The 20,574-nt window shown below is 38.4% G+C and overlaps 3 protein-coding genes and 1 pseudogene across 4 annotated transcripts in view; 3 read left to right on the top strand and 1 right to left on the bottom strand.

Annotated features, from left to right (window-relative positions):
• Window positions 1-483: 483 nt before the first annotated feature.
• Window positions 484-2,675, top strand: LOC138049701 (protein phosphatase 2C-like domain-containing protein 1). Its single transcript, XM_068896106.1, has one exon. The coding sequence runs from the start codon at window positions 586-588 to the stop codon at window positions 2,215-2,217; it is 1,632 nt and encodes a 543-aa protein (XP_068752207.1). The 5' UTR covers window positions 484-585; the 3' UTR covers window positions 2,218-2,675.
• A 1,244-nt stretch (window positions 2,676-3,919) lies between these two features.
• On the bottom strand, window positions 3,920-9,287 carry LOC138049705 (nucleolar and spindle-associated protein 1-like). The gene is made up of 9 exons (XM_068896109.1): window positions 9,033-9,287; window positions 8,774-8,835; window positions 8,342-8,490; window positions 7,686-7,769; window positions 6,899-6,938; window positions 6,707-6,785; window positions 6,169-6,515; window positions 5,452-5,667; window positions 3,920-4,602 (listed from the first exon to the last, which is right to left on the bottom strand). Exons 1-9 carry the CDS (start codon window positions 9,147-9,149, stop codon window positions 4,518-4,520), a joined length of 1,179 nt encoding a protein of 392 aa, XP_068752210.1. The 5' UTR covers window positions 9,150-9,287; the 3' UTR covers window positions 3,920-4,517.
• A 92-nt stretch (window positions 9,288-9,379) lies between these two features.
• Window positions 9,380-11,653, top strand: LOC138049702 (ribitol 5-phosphate transferase FKRP-like; annotated as a pseudogene).
• Window positions 11,654-14,295: 2,642 nt separating this feature from the next.
• Window positions 14,296-20,574, top strand: part of LOC138049688 (spectrin beta chain, non-erythrocytic 1-like) — a 44,442-nt gene continuing 38,163 nt past the window's right edge. The window contains exons 1-3 of one of the 2 annotated variants that reach the window (XM_068896090.1): window positions 14,296-14,551; window positions 17,489-17,618; window positions 19,155-19,306. In XM_068896090.1, coding sequence (XP_068752191.1) covers window positions 14,432-14,551; window positions 17,489-17,618; window positions 19,155-19,306 — 402 coding nt within the window. In that variant the 5' untranslated portion in view covers window positions 14,296-14,431. Of the gene's footprint in view, window positions 14,552-16,950; window positions 17,114-17,488; window positions 17,619-19,154; window positions 19,307-20,574 lie in introns of those variants that run through there. The other variant, XM_068896091.1, reaches the window with a different exon arrangement.

Raw genomic sequence — 20,574 nt, 5'->3', positions numbered from 1 at the left:
TATTAGTTATTACACCATTCTGTAAAACCGATGGGTAACTATCTCTGTGAAAACAAACAAAAAAAAACAAAAACTTTTCTTCACTCTATTTGCACACCGCTGAAAAGTTCCTCATTAATATTCTCTACTTGCACAAATCTCATGATAGGCACTGTTTTCGATTTCTCTTGGAGAAATTGTAAACAATGATCATGAAATTTTTTTGGGGGGGGGGGGGTGGGGGTTAAAAAGGTGCATTATGGGATTTGTGCAAGTAGTGATTCCATGTTGACTATTTTTTTTGGTAACTGTATTTACAGGATATGTACAGGATGATTCGTGATAGTGATTATATGAAAGATCATATGTCATATCAGTAAACGTTCTCCTAGCCGAAAAAAATTACAAAACGTTGATCGCTACAATGATCGCAAAATTTTACCGCAAGAAGAAGGATTTGATTGGCACCACTCAACGATTACTATGGTAACGTAATGGTGCAATAGTAAATTAATTATCGACACAGTTAAACACAACATTCTCTTTTTGCGCCGTGCAGGTGTTGCGTTAAGATAGAGTGATTTCTGTCTGCGTAAAACAAATGTAATGATGAATAATTACTGGGAAGGCGAAGAATTTACTTCGAGAGAGAAAGATTTGGTTGAAGAAGAATCGCATTTGCACTTGCCATCGATTCACCCAATCGCTGTAAAACCAGAACTTACCATAGTCTGCATGAAATGTGAGGAAGAAATCAAGGTACGACATTTGAAAGAACACCAGGAATTTCATAATGCCCTGGAAATGTTCCGATACACCATGGAACGCAAACCAGTCAGTCTAAAACATTTGTTGAAACGTCGGAGAGCGATAATGCGTCGATTGAATGAAGCAGCGAATTCCGAACATCCCGTTTCGATGAAGAAACTGCATAAACTTAATAACGCTTACGAGTTGCTGAAAACGGACATCGAAGGTACAAACACTACTCTACGAAATGTGGACGAAGATTTTCACATTTATCCGAATTTACTGGGGCAGGGAACAGCTTTGAATTGTGCTCTTGCTTTTGGTGTTTGTCAACATGCGAATGAACGCTGGAAAACCGCCATGGAGGATCGATACGCGTTTAAGGACTGTTTCTGCAACGACCCACAGAGCGGTTTTTTTGCAGTTTACGACGGGTATTATGGGAGCATGGCTGCAGATAAATGTGCGCGCTATCTCGGGGAAATTCTCGAGCGCAAAGTCGAAGGAATTTACCATGCTAACATGAAACGAGAGAACTTGGACTCGAAAGTACGCGATGCTTTCAACGACACATTCGCGGAAATGGACAGAATATTACTTTACGGCATAGAGGAACAATCGAGGAATCGTTGGAGCGGATGTTCTGCCCTTACTTGCTTGCTGTGGGGGAATAATTTGTACGTAGCAAACGCGGGGAACATCAGAGCGGTGTTGTGTCGGGGGGACGGGTCCATTGAACGTCTGTCCAACAATCATAGCCCCACGGATAAGAAGGAAAGACGTCGTGTACGTCGAGCGAAGGGGGATATTTGCAAGAGCGATAAAACAGCTTTAGTGAACGGTGTTGTGAAAAGTACGCGTGGTCTGGGGAATCATGGAGACGCAAATCTAAAGTCCAGCGTCATCAGGACTCCTGTTGTCAATTCTCTCACCTTAGAGGAATCTGACCAGTTTCTCATACTTGCTTCAAATGGTGTATGGGAGGTTTTCAGCGAAGACGAGGTTATTCTTCTCTTGGAGGATATAATACCCGACATCGATGTTAAAGCAATTGTAAGAAGAATGCAAGAAAGGGCCTCTGCACAGGATGTTGGATTGCCTGTCCCAAAATGGAATGACATTCCAAGACGGGACAAGGAAGTGGCCATAAATTATAACTCCAATAATAGGCAAATTTTTCAAAGAGACCAAAAGTTATTGGAAGATAACCACAGAGATAAACAGTACAGTCAAACTTGTGTTCAGAGCGTAGAAGAAACTGACTCCGATTTGGATGACACAAAGCACTGCACGACAACCAGCTTATCAGTGTCAAGGTCACAAGGATCAGAGCTTTTGAGAAAAGAAAAGGCTATGGAACTGGCAAAAGCTTTAAGTGAAAGGCTGGTGGAGGGAGCCTTACTAGCAGGAAGCCACGACAACATCACAGTGGCAGTAGTTCTCTTGAATGGGTGCCCACTTCAGCTTTTTCTTCTTCCAAAAATCTAGCTTTTTCAGACATTGGTCCATGCTCCTTTGCAGTACACTTCAAGAAATTTCTTGTATGTTAAACTAAGCTGCATGAAAATGGCATTACTCTCTTGTAATCCATTTTTTCAAAAGTTGAGAATCTCAAATCAAATTAGGATGCCAAGCCTTCATCAAGTGCAAGGTGTTATGGCACAATTTGTTGTACAACAGGATCATATTTCACTAGAAACTGGAAAAAAGAGGGTTCTCCAGGTACATGACTTCTAGGGTGTGGTGAGGTTAATTGTTGTCTTTCAAGCAGCAAATCTCACCTTTTCTTCATTATGATTGTAGTCTAAATGCACCAGGAAATATCCCGTGATTGTTCATGCTGAAGTGTTTATCGTTTTCGTTAGGTGTTGATATACTTAAATTTTGTTCACCATAATTTAAATAAATGCATTGTGTCGTCATGACCATTTTGACCAGGTAGGTAAGGAAAGTTCCATATGAACTGCAGGGGCTCACACAGCGCTAGCCGGAACCTATATTTCAATTACAAAAGCATTGCTACTCCTGTACATCCTAAGGTTGCCTCCAGCAGTACCACAGCCTCCTTTGCAGGCAACTCCAAAGAAAAGGAAAAAGGACTGGTGAGGAAAAATGGAGGGAGGGGGAGGGAAGGGGGAAAAATGAGTGGGAGTTGACATCTCTCTTCTCTTTTCTACTTCACCGTCCTTCCATTTTTTCTTTCTCTAGAGAGATTATCACAGAGATGCCTGCAGAGGAGGCCTATACCACAGCATGTTGCTGGTAACCTTGGCGGAGAGACTGTGTGATCAAAGCTTCTTGTCCAAGGAAACCAATGCGACAGAGCTGGACCTCAAACCCTCGACTCTGTTTCCAGTACCCCTGAGCAACTAACAACCAATAAAAGCCTCTTGCATGGTGTCAGACAGGGTAAAGGGCAAAATAAATGGGAAAAGAAATAGGAAATTTATCTAAGGATAAGAAGAAAAAAGGAATATTATCCCACATGTGTCCAAACCGAAACAGCTCCCAAGGGAGTATTTACATGAGACTGGAACAAACTCAGACTGATATGAAGTTTTTGCAGCTTTATATGAAACCGGGACGAAATGGTCTCTTTTGTCTACTAAATATATCACTGACCCAAAAGCATACAGGCTTGAAATTTCTGGACCCGGTCTGAGATTTGTTGTCATTTACAGGAGACGGGTACACACAAGGACTGGTATGAGAGTTTCTCGTCTAGGTCCAGCAACTGTGACATAGTCAGACCGGTCTGAGTTGATTGTCAGGCCGTTCTCATGTAAATGCAATATAAAACAAAATAATGTATGGAGGCCAATACAAATTCATACAGGTCTGAGTTCATCGTGGTCTCATGTAATTAAATACCACCCTTAGATACACTGTTCTCAAAGGACCTGGCTTGTTATTATAAATCTTCTGGATACAAAATTTAGGTGAAAACTGATGCAACTCACATCTGGCAGGAAATTACAAGTAAGTGGTTCAATTACATTCAGGCATCAGAATTGCATGTTTCACCAACCATGAACTAAATGTAGGGGAAATAGTGAGCTTTCCTTGATAAATGAGGGACTCTTGTAATAATAGGAGAAAAAATCTTGACACCCTGATCTTGCCTGCAGTGACTTGATCATGATGTAACCTTTCTTTACTCTAAACTAAGAACAATCCTTTAGAAACCACCTTTTTGATATCATGTTAACTTTCTTTTTCTGATTTGAACTTGCTGGAAAACTACTACAGGTATCCTAGTGTTTACATGATTGTCTTGTAAGTACATGCAAAAACACTTTTTCCACTGTACATTACAATGATTTATAAATGTTAGCTAAAAGAAAAAAAATAAAAAGCAAAGCTTGAAAATATAAATATCATACCATACAATAAAACAATACCCGTTAATGATAGCAACAATCAGAATAAAAAGAGAAACTACCATTTTCGTAAAGTCTGCTAAGTCATTGTCAGGCATATTTTATAAACTGCCTGTTTTTGATAAGAGGCTCATTTTGAAGTGGTTCTTTTAAATAACACATGTTAGCCAAGAGAACATGAAATGGCAATGGAAAGTTCTTGTTTAAAAAATACGTTTAGATGTTGCTATCAATGATAACCTGGCTAGAACATGTTCACCGAGAGAAAAACCTATTTACAACAGTTATGCACCTTGTACAACAATGAACTTCTATAAAAAAACACTAATATATTTGGGTTAAACTTTACAATACAAGGTACCTCTGATGGCAATTATGTTTAAAGAAGTCAGAGGTTTGCTATTACAATTAACAAACAACTCCTCTGTGTCTGTTTATGGCATTTGCTCTTCGGCTTTCCCTTGAACGGTTTTCTTTCAAACGGCGCTCCTCCCTTAAAATAAATTTAATTTGTAAATTAAAATGGAGTGGTCATTACTGTGGCAAAGTGCCAGGGTGGTTCAAAACCATTTGCATGGCATAATTTTCTGCTAAGATCAGAATTCATTCAGTTGCTCATAACTCATATTGTAAGGCAAATTTTAAATAAAGTATTTTAATATAATTATTGTAACAAGACATTTCAACAAATCATCACCACTTGGTATTAAAATGATGCCATCATTTGAAAAGCCTATTAATTAACAGAAGTTATCTGTCATGCTAGAGAATGGAGCAGTGGTGGACTCGAAAGCTTAAGAAATGACTATCGTGGATCAGTTTTCTAAAATACTTGATTCAAAATAATATTTATTGTTTATTTGTTTTTCAGTGCTTTCTATTATGGCATATTTAGGTTCTAATACAAAGACAGTGTAGGAATAGAGTTGGATAGACTAGACTTTTTTTGCGGGGATACAGTATGTGTTGGGTGGCATCAAAATGTCAGATACAAGCTCCTTGCCAAAAGCGTAACAAAATGCACAGGCCACGTCTCATTGTGCAGAACCCCTAGATATCCTGCTGTATACTGTGTTGCCTGCAAATTCACCCTTCCTTACCTTGATCCAGCAAGCAAGTGGCAAGCTGCCAGAATGTAGAATAATAGGGCTCTATTGATAGGCTAGTCAAACTGTAAAAGTATTTTTGATACATGTATAACTCAAATTTGCTGGACCAGACTTGGCGCTTTGAACAACTCTCAAACTTTAGATCAAACTATCCACATGAAACTACATGTATGTAACTAGAAAGTACACATCAGTAAAATTATGTATTAACCTCACCAAAATGCCCCCATTACCTTGTTGTGACCCTTGCACTTTTAATGTCAGTTTTACGACCTTTCAGCTTTGACTCACTGATTGTTGGTCGACATTCCTCTTTGTAGGTAGAAATAGGTTTCAGTTTACCAGTGTGAGGCTTATAGGGAAGTGGTTTTGCCAAACTTGCTTTGAGATCAAACTTTTTTCTGGGTGTTGGTGTTGGGGCTGTTGGGACATTGACAGCTGGTGAAAATCTGTAAAGGAAAAGAAAGACGGCTTCATGGGTATGTTATTTTCGTAAAAGCCCAATACAAGCAATATTAATACTAATACAACCAATATTACCCTTTTGTTAAACAAGGCTATTATATTGTATATTTAATTAACAATTATTCTATGAGGGCGTGTTGGATATGAAATGATAGATAATGTACCAAATTGGTAATAATCATTTTACATCCAGTAAGCCTATATAGAATATTATAATTGTTTTAGTAAAACTCCAGGATGACAACTCTTCCACTGAAGCATCGTTTTCTGCTTCGGACAATTCCGGTCCAAAACGGCTTTTGTCGGCCATTTTTTTCTCAGAGCTGTTTTTATCTTTGCTTTATTGCTGATACATTCCTTGACCATACTGGGTACAGCAGGTATATGAACTGACAGTCTTTGTTTGCCGAGCCAATGAAAATGCTGGAAATCTGATATCTGCAGTGCAGTTTTTTAACAAAGTTAATTATTAACTTAACTTTTACCTGAAAGGTGTAACTGTCATTGATTTGCGAGCAGCATTTGCTGGTGTCTTGGGTTTGTTTTCAGCAGCACTGGTCACACTGATTGTTCTGCGAGAATGTGGAGTTCTAGTTTGAAAAATTGCAGTGACAACAGGCTTAACGACCTTTGGAGATCTAAGCTTTTTGCCTTTTGCAGTGGCAGATGTTGCTGTGGAAACTTTCGCTTCCTTCTTTTCTGGTTGGAAGAGAGGTTTAGCTGATGGAGATCCAAACACAAATGTGGCAGATGTATCGAGAGTTGTAGAAGTTGGTTTAAACAAAGAAACCTCTGTTGACTTGTCCTCACTTTTTCGACTGACTCCAATATACTGAAAGAAAGCAAGGTTCACCTTGAAATGACATTATAAGTGGTGCCATTAATCACAAATTTTGCATATAAAGACAAATGAGTACTTACAGTGCTATTGGAAAAACTTTGCAATTTTGTGCTCAGAAAGGCAGACCACATGTAAACAAGTATTCTTTACATGTATAACAAAGTTTATGGAAATGTTTTTACCTTTGCTCTTTTAGCAGACTGGTTGAAAAATTCCCTACTTTTCCTCTTTTTCTCCAAATAAACATCTATAGAATCCATTCTAAAATCACATATTTGATTTCTCATTAATATTAATATTTAAAATATGACGCTCACTTACAAGGAGAAGTATTATCCTGTCACATTACAATGATGAAAAAAGGGCTTACTTACTTTTCAAATTCAGAGTTGTGGATTTCACTCCATTTAGCACCTGGAAAAAATGAAATGTAATATGAAATCACATAGTTCAAACTGTAGAATATAGCCCACTAAATTGACCAATCATAGCATTTGACAGAAATACATTGTAAGGCAACTGGCATTTTTATTAATTAGTTATGCAAAGAATAGCGCAACAATTTTGCTTTTTTTTGTCAGTAAAGACAAGCCTATTGAGCAACAAGGGCTTGCTTAATCCTAAAATAAAGGATATTATGTAGCTGTGCGGAGATACGAAATTTCTCTTTGACGAGTGAGCACAACGAACGAGTGAAATATTTTTCAACTCTCAAAGAGAAATTATATAGACACAAATGAAATACTAAATCATTTCAAGAAAGGCACCGAAAGGAGTGATTTTAATATGTAACCATAGCAACAATGATCTTTTCACATGTGAAAATAACATGTTATCTTCACGTGTGAAGATATCATGTTTTCACGTGAAAGCTCACTTGGTATTTCATTGGTGTTTATATAATAATAAATTATAATTACCGTAAGCCCTCTGGATTGCTGCATCAGCCAATTGCTAAAATTTGACAAGGATTTTAAGAAATGATGAACTCACAAAATAAATATTACAAACCATCACCAGCACTTCTCAGTGTGGAGTCCAGGGCTGTGTGAATGATATGAATATCCAAGGAAATGAGGAAATTTTTAGTGTAGCTATTGTGTTTTTTCATCATCAGGACAGCCCTGACCTTTTTCTAGTTTACTGTCATTAACTACTTACCTGGAGTTTTATTCTTGGCATTGTTTGAAGTCTTAAGATCATTTGCAAACTGGACAAATCTAGGAATTTTACACTCCACAGGCACTGTAAAGCAACCACAAATAAAAAAATACAGTTGTATTTCACTATCACAAATATCCCATTTGTTATTTCTTAAATTCAGATATATGTATTCCTTTTTTTGTTTCTCAGCATTCAGGAAAATACATCTAAGGAGGCTCATGCCGATCAACTTCCTGTATTTAGGCAGCTGAACAATGATGGTTCTTTAAACACCTACAGTATTCAAAAAAGCTTGTATCTTGTACTTTGATTTGATTTCTGCAACTTATTACCTGTATTTGTCTTCTTGAGGTAGGGTGCAGGTGTAGGGAAATGCAGCAAATTTAGCTTGTTCCGAACCCTGGGGATGGGAGTAGCTCGGATTGAGGAAAAGGCGAGTGCAAGAAAAAAACCCTCAATAGCCCCAGTATCCTTCTCACGCTTGCTTTTTCTGCCTCGATCAGAACCATTTTTTCGGTTGTCCCCAACTGAGGGCTTGGAACAGGCTTGCAGCAATTTCACAAATGAACAAGCAGCTACAACCTCTTAAATATTACACAAATAAATGGTTGAATGGAACTGTCACAAACTCAAATTTATTTTGTGTCACTTACTTTTTTCTTCAACTTTCTTGTCAAGGTGATTTAAAAGTTGTTGTTTGTAGCTCTCATTGTCATCGGCTTTTTGTAGCTCATTTGTTTTCGTGGTCTCTGTTAACTCAACAGAGGTTTCCTGCAACTGCTGTATCTTGGTACAAGAAGACCTGGAAACATTGAAACAAAATGTATCCACTATTACAACTGTAAAATTTGCATTGATCATGATAACTAGTATTTAACGCCTTTTGATTAATATTGTCCCCAACACAATGCCATAAAACCTACATGCTCTCATAAAATAACATAAGGAGTCTCATTACCTGCAGGTTGCAAAATGATTGTCAATGTGTCTGTCAATGTGATCAGCTTATAAAAATCATTGCAGTGATGGGCTAAATCATTTGCAGATTATTCAAGAATATAATTATAAAGGGAATAGTACTTTACCTTTTATTCTTACTAGGAAATTTAGCAGCATATTCCCTGAGTGCTTGTGCGAGTTGTGCATTCTAAAATAAAAATAATAGTTAGAGACGTTTTCACTGTTAGCAAAGATTAATAAAGTAAAATGTATTTCCACAATCTTGGCACTTGCAGATAAAACAACCAGAGTACACTCCAAACTTCTCAGGATATTTTGAGAAGAAAAAACCTTGTAGACGTATGATCAATTATTGTTCATGCGAAAAAGAAATGCACACTGTACCTTCAAGTTTGCTTTGATTCCAACAGCCTTGCACAGCTTTTGAAGCTCTGTTCGTTTCATTTCATCAAGTTTATTGACCTCGAAAGTTACCTCCATTTTAACAGATTTATCCACCATATGTTTCGCCAATGAACTTCCGAAATCGTTCTTGATTTTGCTTTTCAGCAAGCAAAAAGTCGGACTGTGGGTTCGAACGGATGTGTTCCAATAACACCGTTTCACATTTCAGCTGAAAATTTGAAATCACCTCCCTGCTTTTTGATTGGCCGATTGAAAGTATGAAGTCAGACTGTTACCCAGTCCTTAAGAGTCACGATGACGCCTTGAATTTATTGTCATTCTTCTCTTTGGCAAGATCAGGCAGAACAAATCCATACAGTATATTGTTTTGCTTTCGGATGAATTAATGAAGTCAATATTTATACAGTATTCGTCGATAGTGGACTTCAAGTGTTCGTATTCGCAAGGGACGCGATGAACAGATGTTTGACATTTTGCAGAAACTCGGCAACACAAGTTTCAGAAGTTGCGATTCATGTCGATTACGAAGTGTCAAATTGTTTTGGTGTGTGCTTTAATTCGCAACTGTTTAATATTGTTCTACGTTTCTCATGTGCACAATATTAATGGAGAATGGTTACAACAAAGCCACTTTGTAACAATCAAGAAGAAAATTGGCTTTGGAAAGTCAAATAGTTCTGCTGTGGATTCCAGCAAGCAATTTGAAAGCGAAGTAACGATAGTTTTCCTTGAATTTGAGGAGTTCGAGAATGACATTGGCCAGACAATCCGCTCTATCTTAGATAAGTTTCCAAATATCCACATTGTAGTTGTTTCGCAAAAGAGACCTTATCCGCCACTGGATTTACCTCGCGGAAAAGTTCAGTTGGGTCATACAAGCTGTCTCTCCAGACCAAAGGCAGTCATCTGGAAGGCCAGAAAATTATATTACAACACCATACGTCATGTTTGTGCCAGATAGTGTCCGATTTGATACTGCAAGTGTGCCAGTTCACTGTTGTGATGCTTGCTGAGTTAAAATCAATGGCAACTAAAAAACCTCAACTAAAAGTTGTTGCAGCACCCGTTAAAACAAACAAAGCAAATGAATGCAACAAACTAACTTTTGACATCAAACGCTGGACTCTGGAGTATGCAGTGTCTGAAGAAGAAGCACATAGCTACGACAGAACATGTGATACTGTAAGCCCAAATCAAGTAATTTGGGTAAAAGCTGCATTTCTTCACAGCCTTAGCGCAGCTTACTTGCGTCCTTTTCCTGAGAGTTTATTCATTCAAGCATCTTTGCACCATATTAAAACAAGGCCTCCATAAGATGTCTTTTTCACAAGGCTTCAGACTATTTACGGATGCTCACACTTTGTGGAAGTATGAAAACAATGTAAAAACACGAAAGATATCCATGTACAATCAACTGGGCATCAAAAAAGTTTCCTTCCCAATGGGAAAGGTAAACTGGTATGGCTGTGGTAAAAACACAGGACGGTGTTTTGGCACTGTTCATGATGACATGCCTGACTACCTGTACATGTCAAGATGGACTCCTCCTTGTTGTCTCCAAAATTTGCGAGAAACAGCTCGTTATCTTTTTAACATTTTAAACAGGGATGGTGTGCAATATTGGTTAGAGGGAGGCAGTCTATTAGGTGCTGCTCGTTATGGTGATATTATTCCTTGGGATTATGACGTCGACATTGGAATTTATCAGCATGAAATCAAAAAATGTTCGTACCTGGTTGAAGCAGAAAAACAGTCAAAAGCTGGGAAAAAGTATGTGGATGAAGAAGGGTATACTTGGGAAAAAGCTACTGAGGGAGAATTTTTCAGAATTCAGTACAGTGAGCATAATCACTTGCATGTGGATATATTTCCTTTTTATGAAAGAGATGGTATCATGACAAAGAGAACTTGGTTTGAAAGCCACAAACAAGACAGGGAATTTCCTGCTCATTATTTGAAACCTCTTGAAATAATTGATTTTATTGGAGTAAAAGCTTTTGCTCCAAACCATGTGAGGGAATTTCTAGAGTTCAAGTTTGGAAAAGGTGTTATTGAGAACCCACAGTATCCTAATCCATTGAAGCTTAAGAAGAACTCCTGACAACTTCTAGGGCTAAACAAGCATTACTCAAGTGAAGAGATGTACTGGTTTTAGTGTTCAGACATGCCTTCACTACTATACCAAGGTAGTTATGATTTATTATTGACTAATCTTTTCTGCATTCAGTTTTATTGATATTAAAACCCTTTTACCCCTAAACTGGCCTAAACTGACCATACATAGTATTTTACTCTCAGACAGTCTAATGCCAGAGTATTGTACTCGTCAATGGGGAACCCTCAGGAGTCAATGGATTAATCACTCACTCAAAAACTATGGTCCAATAATTAACCCTTTCACCCCTAAACCGGCCATACTTAGTATTTTACTCTGTCTAATGCCAGCCGATTTTACTTATGTCACTTTGCAAGGTAAAACACATTAATTGAAACTTGAATGAATAATCAGTGTAAAGCATTTTGATATGTAAGTTACTGTAGGCTGATTGATTTCTTTTTTTGTGGTGCACATTTGATACATTTAGAAAGAGGACAACAAAGTTGAGTCGTCCTTGCTAAAAAAACCCACACTGTGAAATCCAGGCTTTGGAGCAGTATTCCCTTTCAAGTTATTGTTTCCTTGGCTAAATAACTAATAGCCCTTTTCGTGGTTAGTTTTCCTCATTTGCATTACAATATAATCTAGCACGTATGTGAGGCGATTTCAGGCTATTTTGTAGTTTTAACCGGAAATTGCCTCGCATCCACGTCAGATTAAATTCTAATGCAAATGAGAAAAACTAACCGTGAAAAGGGCTATTCCAAGGGAAACAGGTTGCTGAACTATGGTAATGGTGATGAATTTATTTAGCACATTTTCTATTGGCATATTCAAATGTGGTTTATAAGCAAGTGATCTATGAGTGAGATCGGACATCAGCATATACAGGTGCCTGGCAGCCGCTATCAGTCCATTAGCGATCTCATCCAGCACATGAATGAATGAAATGAGGCCTGACCACAACACCGGGAGCTCCATGTCCTACTCTTTACGAATAGTGTGTGGGTTCTTTTATGCCCCACTGGGTTGTGAACATTGAAGGGTTGTGAGACGGGGTCTACGGTTTATAGTCCTTATATATATCCAAGAAGACTTGAAAGTCTTAACCATTTGCGGATGTAATTACAAAGGCAGCACTTTCTCCTGAGTTATTTTAAGACCCTGAGTGTTGGTCCGGCCGGAGTTGAACTCGCGACCTCCCGCATGGCAGCTCGATGCTCAACCAACTGAGCCACCAGTGCGTGGTACACCCCTATAGGATAAAGTGTTCTGCTATTTGGACTGAAAATTAGTGGAATAGTGCATTCTCGCAACCATAGCCATAGGAGATGGTGGAATAATGAAAACTGTCACTTGCTGGTAATCAGCCTTTGCCGAGGCTGAATTTTAACATGTTTATAAATAATTCCAGTCTGATGAATGTCTGCAATCAAAATTAGTTTCTTTTGGAAATTTCTTTGATGATTTTTTAGCAAAAAATATATTAACAAATGAGTGTGAGTTGAGATCCGCAAAGGGGTTTGGGATGGCTCTGCTTGTTAAAAGAATAGGATAGCCCATGAGAATGGAGGTGAAAATGGTGATCCTGCAAAATTCCCACTGGTTTCTCAGATTCCATACTCGCTATCTTCTTACCCACCCCTGCATCCTTCTTGGAGAGCTGCCACATTTCAAGTCTTTCAACCCAAGATTATCTTGTTCCTAAATGGATAAATGAGACCATAAATAATCCTGGGTTCTGATGCCATTCTCACCGTGCCTCTTGCAGCCCTCTATGGGGAAAGGGAAGCAATGGTGGTCCAGTGGTGAGGGTATTGGGTTTGCATGCGGTTGGAATCCTGTTCTAACCTTTATTTTGGATTTGTTTCCAGTTGTCCCGGATTCAACTCTACCACACTTTGTAAATAGCCAACTGGTTGCCTCCTGCCTTAATCATGTTTCTTTCAGATAATTAAAAGTGGGGTGCCTGTGAACTACAGCAGCTTGATAGCAGTTTACAGTGCATTTCCACTGTAAACAAAGCATTTACAAAAATCATTGTTTTTTGCACAAGTTCAGAAGACCTGGAAATGAGAGTTTTCTCATGGCATGAAAGCAAATTCCCATATTAGTAATAAATGAACTTTACGGACTCCTTTTGGGGAGCGTTCACAAAAACTTGTTGGGTGGGAGGGAGGGACTGACGAGAAATTCTCTACTATATAAAAAATTTCAGTAGTCAGAAGAACAAGCAAAACAAATTAAGGCAAAAACAGAAAAACACCCTAAAGAGCATAACAATTTGCTAAGAAATGCAAAAAGAAGACAAGGCAAACAAAGCCTTCAGAAAGCCAGCTGTCTCACTGATACATGGCACAACCTAACAGGTGCTCAAAAACAAAAATATCCTGGGCCCAGGGGCAAAGCGCCTGAAAGAGGCATCCATTCAAATGTGTACTTGAGAGAGCAAAGTTATGACAAAGGAAAAGGAAAGCAGACCACATACAAATGTAAGGGAGTCGTGTAGGCCTGTCAACCCCACTTTACTCTCTTGATATTATGTTTTGTTAAATTGTGTTTACATTGGCTAAGGCAATAATTTTTGTTTTCATTATTTAAGGTTCCCCCCTTGAGACAGTCTCTGTTTTTCAAACACTCCCTTTTTACCTCTAATTTTTTGGAGGACCCCCAATTTCATATCAGTCCTCCCCAACAAGTTTTTGTGAATGCTCCCTTAATTAAACAGGATGTCATCAGATAGATAACCTGGGGTTTTTGTTTAGGAAAATACTATCTTTGCTTTCAAGAAGAGGACAAAGTAATTTTGAAAATAAATAAAAAGAAAAGGCAAAGAAATAAAGTATGAAAAATAGACATTAATTGACTACATTTTTTCCACTTGCAGTTGTTTGTTTAAGGGTGTGAAAATAACGTTTTAAAATTTTTCATTTTTAGAATGCCTTTTTTTAATAGCAATTCCACTGGCAATTGTTTTATTAGAAGGACAAATTTTTCTTTCGAACTTTTCCCTTTGATTGGAAGAGCATGCCTCAGCATTGAATGTTCTAGGCGACTGACCAAACATAAGACGTGACCGTCTGATTGGTTCGTGGAGAATAATAAACAGCGACGCAATGAAGGCAGGATATTGAATATCAAATGAGCTGAGTCCGGCCCGGTTTTAGAGCGTCTCACTTTGCTTTGCAATTGATCAAAGATTCGATCGTCGCGTCTCATAGCCCGCAGGTTTTTCGTGAAATTTACATCAAATCGAACATTTCGTCGAGTAACTTAAACCATGGCTGTGGAAGTGAAACATCCACTTGATTCAGCGAGCACAGATCTGTTAGAAGTCAGCCGCCATAGACTCGAACCACTTTCTGCAAAGATGGAGGAACGAGACGCTGATGTTATGAAGGTTAGTTTGCAACTTGTTTCTTCGACGATCGCCTTGGCTAGAAGCCATAGCAAGATCACATACGTATTCTGCAGTGTCAACTCTTTCACTACATTGTTTTTTGCCGAAGTTTCCTTCGCCAGATCAAGTATTATTTGCGTTATACCGTTTGAAAAGTCAATAGCGTCAATTCGTGCGTGACGAGTAAAAGCTATTTAGGAGTCGTTTAAACCCCCAACGCTTTTCGAGTTGAGCAACCGATCGCTCTATTTTAGGCTGGTAATTCGAATTTAACCCCAGTTAGACGAATCTGAAAATGTATTACACTTCTATCACAACTTTGCGTCTTCCTCGTGGTGTACAACCATGTTTAATTGTAGAAATCCGCAGCTATATATCCGCCTATTTAATTAAGCTTATGTTCGATGCCGTAAAAATTGCCGCTTTCATTCCCCTTTTTCAAATCTTGCACAGCAGATCCAAACTCGCTTATAACTTGATCGCAATTGATGGCTTCTTCACGTATGAGGCAAGCAGATTTCAATGAGAACCGAAAAGAGAACCGAAATAAGAAAGCGGGAATTTGTGATGTGAGAGATTTGCAATATTCGAAAGCTTGTAGAGAAAACGGTGGAAAAAGAAGATCCTTCATTTTACCTTGCCCCACAGGTAAAGTTAAGTCGATTTCGTAAAGCTAATTTTCCAAGAAATATACATTCAGTTGCTGTTTGCTTGACTGCACACGCTGTTGTAAGCAAACTGGGATCTAGGACTCGGCTAGCTTGAGGCGACCATAGTCAATACTGACAGCATTTGTTAATCCTATATTTTGTGAAGCAGCTTCTAGACCAGAACTATTTATATTGATATTAATTCAAGCAGAAACCGATGCAAATTTTTACGTGCATACATTCCGCCCATTCATCGCAAAGCGCTGTTTGCATATTTCTCGGTTGTAAATTGACTGAAATTGACAACTCGGTTGCGCTCAGATTACACAGACGGGACCTCTTTTTCAGGGTTTTCCCCTCACCTCACTGTTTGTAGCATCTAGCACGCAACCAGCGAAAATATGTTCTAGATTACATTCAGCGCACGGTTGAATAATTAATAAATAACCTTCGAACGAGCATTTTGTTTGGTTTCAATAAATTGACTGTGCTTCCAGTTTGACACGCCAATCGTAATGTTCCAATGACGAGCACAGCGGTCGATGGAGACAAGTATTTATTTTCGTAAAAAGGCAAGCGATTTGTTTCTCTTAGTTATTTTTAAATCTTCCTAGTCTTTTACAATCCTGTATACTTCCTTTGCAATATATTAAGTTATCTAAATAAACTTTCGCGTCCTTTTAGAAGGGTTGCTATATAATTGTTAACCTAGCCAGTGAGGAATCACCTTGTTTGTTTCAAAATTACCATGTTTTATGTAGATGTCATGTTTTGGCTAGAAGAGAAAAGCAATGATAAATTTTGTAAACATATCAAGGATTGCATGCGTTAGGGAGCGAAAGAAATGCCATATAGCTAGCCAAAGGATTGTTACTCGAACTTAAGCAAAGACAATTTGAAGAAATTCTTGAACAACCTAAAAAATTCGTTGCATATACAGCGGTGTTAACCAAAGGTGCTGTTGTCGAATTCACCGTTCTTGCTTTCCCATTCACCAGTGGTCTGTTATGTCAGAAACCAGTCAAATATCTGACGCTGCTAGTAAACACGGTTTTGAAAACTTTGATCAAATAAATCTCTGCAAGGTCACCGTGACAGTGAGTTCACTAACCCAAGTTACTTGTCTTATTTGATATTTGTTCAATGTTTCATCATAAGCCATTCGGTAATCAAATTTAGAGCATTTAAAGACCTCAGCATTTTTCATGTATTTCTTTACAACGTCGAGAATGGCAAGAAGACTGTGTCAGATCTAACAGATTTGCAACGACATTCACTCTCCTCTACAGCTCATCTGATCTGCATAGTATGCTAAAAAGGGAAATACTCTATCCATAAATGGACATCATTTGTATTGTTTGTCACCAAATTCATTTATTTTCTCTCAATTCCTTGCATTATGAAGCCATTAAGTTGGGCGCTGTGTCGCCGAAATTAGAATCTTAAAGGTTTCATCTCTTGATCTTTCTTTTCTGACCACAGAGTTGAAAAGGTCACAGTGTTTTGTTTCTAAACTATTGGACCGCAAAAATTGTTAATGTCTTTAAGCGATTGTTTGAAAAAAAATCCTCCCTACAGCTTCATTATTACTGTCCTAATGCTGGAAAATGATGAACAACTCTTTTTTTTCAAATATATCATTCGCAAGGCCAAAGTAACAAACGTTCCCGTGACTTGTGCGCTATAAAATGCTCAATGATTGGCTGGGGCGATTAGTAGACGTCTCTTCATTGGCTAACGTTGGGTGCTTCAGGGCGGGGAAGGTGGAAGAGTCTCGTGGAATGCAGCTCGGTGTTGATTTGCCATTTCTTCTCCGAATGTAGTTTGTTATTCTCTTCATAACACGTTATTTGAAATGTAAAGGCGTCTTTTTAACTGGGAACGGAGTGTATCTCTTGTACTTCTTCCAAAGGTATCTTATTTGACGTAAAACTTGATTACAGAACACTACAATGTAGAATCGGCCTTAGTACTAACTTGCTGCGACGGATAATCCAGGATTTCGAGCGCTTACTCTTGTCACAAGTTAAGGTCGCCGTTAGCAAAGGCAACACATCCATGAAGGCCACAAATGAAGAAGTGACCATCACAGTGTCTTTCTAAAGTTGAAAATTAGTTGACATTTGCTACAGCGTGATTTTTAGCTCACATAATCTTTGCGTTTGATGCAAAATTGTTAAGCTGTATTGCTGAATACTTGTCAAAGTTTATAAATATCGACCCTCCTCTCTTGTTATATGAATTCTAGAAGAGGGTTTGTTACGACTCACAATGTGCTTATTTTTAGGCGTTTATTCAATCTATGGGGACAATGGGCGAAGTTTTAACCGACTATCGTGGCCCTGAAGAAGATCAATGGATGGAACAGCAAAGCTCCACTCGGTTATTCGAAAGATCTCGAATTAAAGTGCTGGCAGGCAAGTTTAATTTGTGCATTAAAATAGGGTTCAAGATTTTTTGGCTGTTCGGAGCAGAGTAAACAACCAAAATGATGATTAATGCTTTCGAAACGGTTTTGGTGGCTTTATGCATATAATTTGAGCATGTGCGAGGCAGCAGGAGGTGTGTGTTATTTGGCAAATAAAAGAGAAAGTTAAGCTTAAGTGAAAGTAAACAATTTGTTGGTCACCGTATACCGAAATTATTTGCAGACAAGATAATATCCCAAACCGCTGTCATGACAGCCGGCTTGTCGGTGAGTTTTGCCTTTTAAGGTTCACGAGGGTACGATAGAAAGCAAATACCCTAACGTAAAAAGCGCGAACTTTGTTCAAAATTGAAGCAGCTTTGGTGGGATGCCAACATCATTGTTCGTTTCTTCGTGCTATGATTATGTAAACGTCCAGTTAGGCTTATCACTATGTTTCCTGGATTAGTATGGTGTTTTAATTCTGAGAGCGGCTTTTCTACTATCTATACAAATCTCAGACTTGCGGAAATGGTTCCGCATAAGTGCTTCATTTTTAACTGGATGGAAGTGTGTTCAATCATTCTCCATTTGCACAACTCCCATAATACACCTCTGTTACTGCCCCCCTCCCCCCACCAAAAAAAAATGTTTGCATAGACATTATTTGATTTCTCTTGGGACATCTTCATGTCCCAGGAGAAATTGTAAACAATGATTATGCAAAATATCCGGGGGTAAAAGAGGTGTATTATGGGATTTGTGCAAGTGGATAATTAACTCTTTTACTCCCAAGATCTAAATGTTAATTCTCCTCACTGATGGTTGTACAATCCTCTTATTGTCAGTTATGGGAATTTGATATGTGTAAGCAAAAACCCTTAGGTGATAAATTTAAAATATTCTCATAAACTGTCTGCTTGACAGTGTACTGATCTTGCAAGGAGAAAATATATGCTGTTTTATATCTTTGAATGACTGTGGACTTTAAATAAATTGAAACTCTGAATTTAAATGTTCCCTTTTAGTTTGGTGTAGTAACTTGGTTCTTTTCACGTCTGCAGTAAGCATTTGGTGACACTGACTTTTTATGCAAATTCTTACATGCATTGCTTAAAAAGTGATATTGCTTTCAAATCAGTGTTTATGATACTAGCATTCTTGGTAGAAAAAAAGGTAGTCAAAACAAACAAACAAACAAGTTTTTTATCATAAAAAAATTGATTGTTAATAGAGGATTTTACTTTTTATTAATGCTTTTAACCAGCTAAAATATAGAAGTAATATGGCAAGCTTTAAATTAATAACGCCCTTGCTTTTATTCAGTTTAGAAAAATTCCACTATCATGGTCAACCAGTCATTGTATGTAGAGATAAATTCATGAATGCATTGTGTACCCTTTTAATCCTTTGACGCCCAAACCGGCCTAAACTGGCCAGACTTAGTATTTTACTCTGTCTGACGCCAGACGATTTTACTCGTCAATGGGGAACCCCTGGGAGTAAATGGGTTAAGAGCATTCAGTAAAATGATTGTATTTTGCAGATGAACGAGAAAAAGTTCAAAGAAAAACTTTCACAAAATGGATCAATTCACATCTTCAGGGTGTCAGTGCCAGGATCAATGACCTTTATCATGACTTACGAGATGGCAAAAAATTGATTTTACTCCTAGAGATCCTCTCTGGTGAAAAGCTGGTATGTTGCATCTCCACTAACTTTGGGTCAGCAAAGTTCATTGAGTCTAGATCTGTGCTGGGGGGAAAAAGGGGTGACAGTAGTTGGCGCAAGCTGTTGTGGTGCTCTGTCGGCTTGACTGGCAAAGTTAAATAAAATTAATAAATAAACTTACTTTATCATTTACATGCCAAACAACCAGCCCAGTTGGCCGAGATCTTAGTCTATCAATACTTGAATCCAGTTTTATCAAGCTGAGATTTCTCAAATTGCTTTCTAACTAAAGACATGAGCCTGCCCGGTTAATAAATCCCTTTCTCTCCAAATGACAAGTCTTCTTTATTCTTATCCCAAAACCAGATGATTAGCTGTCAATTGGGAACTCCTCAGGGGTCAAGCAATTTACACTGCTTATGAGCCAGAAGACCCATCAGGCCTGCGCTTATCTCTGGTTTCCCAAGCATGAAGGGACTAGGAGTATTTATGCCCCCCCCCCCCCTTCCTGGATGGGATGCTAGTGCATGGCAGTATTACCACCAGCATTTCGCTGGTACCCCTTGATACACCTGGTTGGAGAGAGGCACTGTGAGAGTGAAGTGTCTTGCCCAACAACCCAACACACTGAGCCCCGGCCAGGACCCGAACCCGGACCACTTGATCCGGAGTTGAGCACTCTAACCATGAGGCCACGGCACCTCCCACAATTTACCATTACCGTTAAAGCTTTGTTGCACTTGACAGCAAAATGACTTGCCAATGTTTTAGGGGGTTTTTTGGCTTGAGTGGTGCATTTTTTAAAAGATAGCATTCTGAAGAAGATGAACAAGTTGCTTGTTCACCTTGATCATCTCTAATCAAAATACAGGGCTTGAGATTGTGATTTTGGGACTAAAATATCTGGAGGAGTCACAATTTGAGACTTGTTTTCACCTTCGTTTTTTGCAACTTACTGGATTTTTTCATTAATTTCGAGCCCTGTAAGATGTGTTTGTTTACATTCTCTGTCATCCATTTGCATCATACAGGATGGGAAAGTAACTTGCTCTTGATCCAACTCCCATCATGACTTGACCTCACTTCACTTTAATTTGTAGTGCATCAAAAGTATTGTAATGTATCAAATAATAATAATTTTATTAAAAAAAATGACTTGATTGCTGATTTGGTAGAACAGAGTGCAGGGCGGTCTCACAGACTTGGGTTGAAATCCTTTTTGAACTTCATTTTGTTAGACCTCTTTTCTAATAATGTTACTGTGATTTTCTCTCTGACACCATTCATTGTAATTA

The sequence above is a fragment of the Montipora capricornis genome, chromosome 5 (genome assembly GCF_036669925.1).
Source record: "Montipora capricornis isolate CH-2021 chromosome 5, ASM3666992v2, whole genome shotgun sequence".
Taxonomy (NCBI): domain Eukaryota; kingdom Metazoa; phylum Cnidaria; class Anthozoa; order Scleractinia; family Acroporidae; genus Montipora; species Montipora capricornis.
The sequence above is the reverse complement of the archived record's forward strand: the minus strand, read 5'-3'. Positions and strand labels throughout refer to the sequence as shown.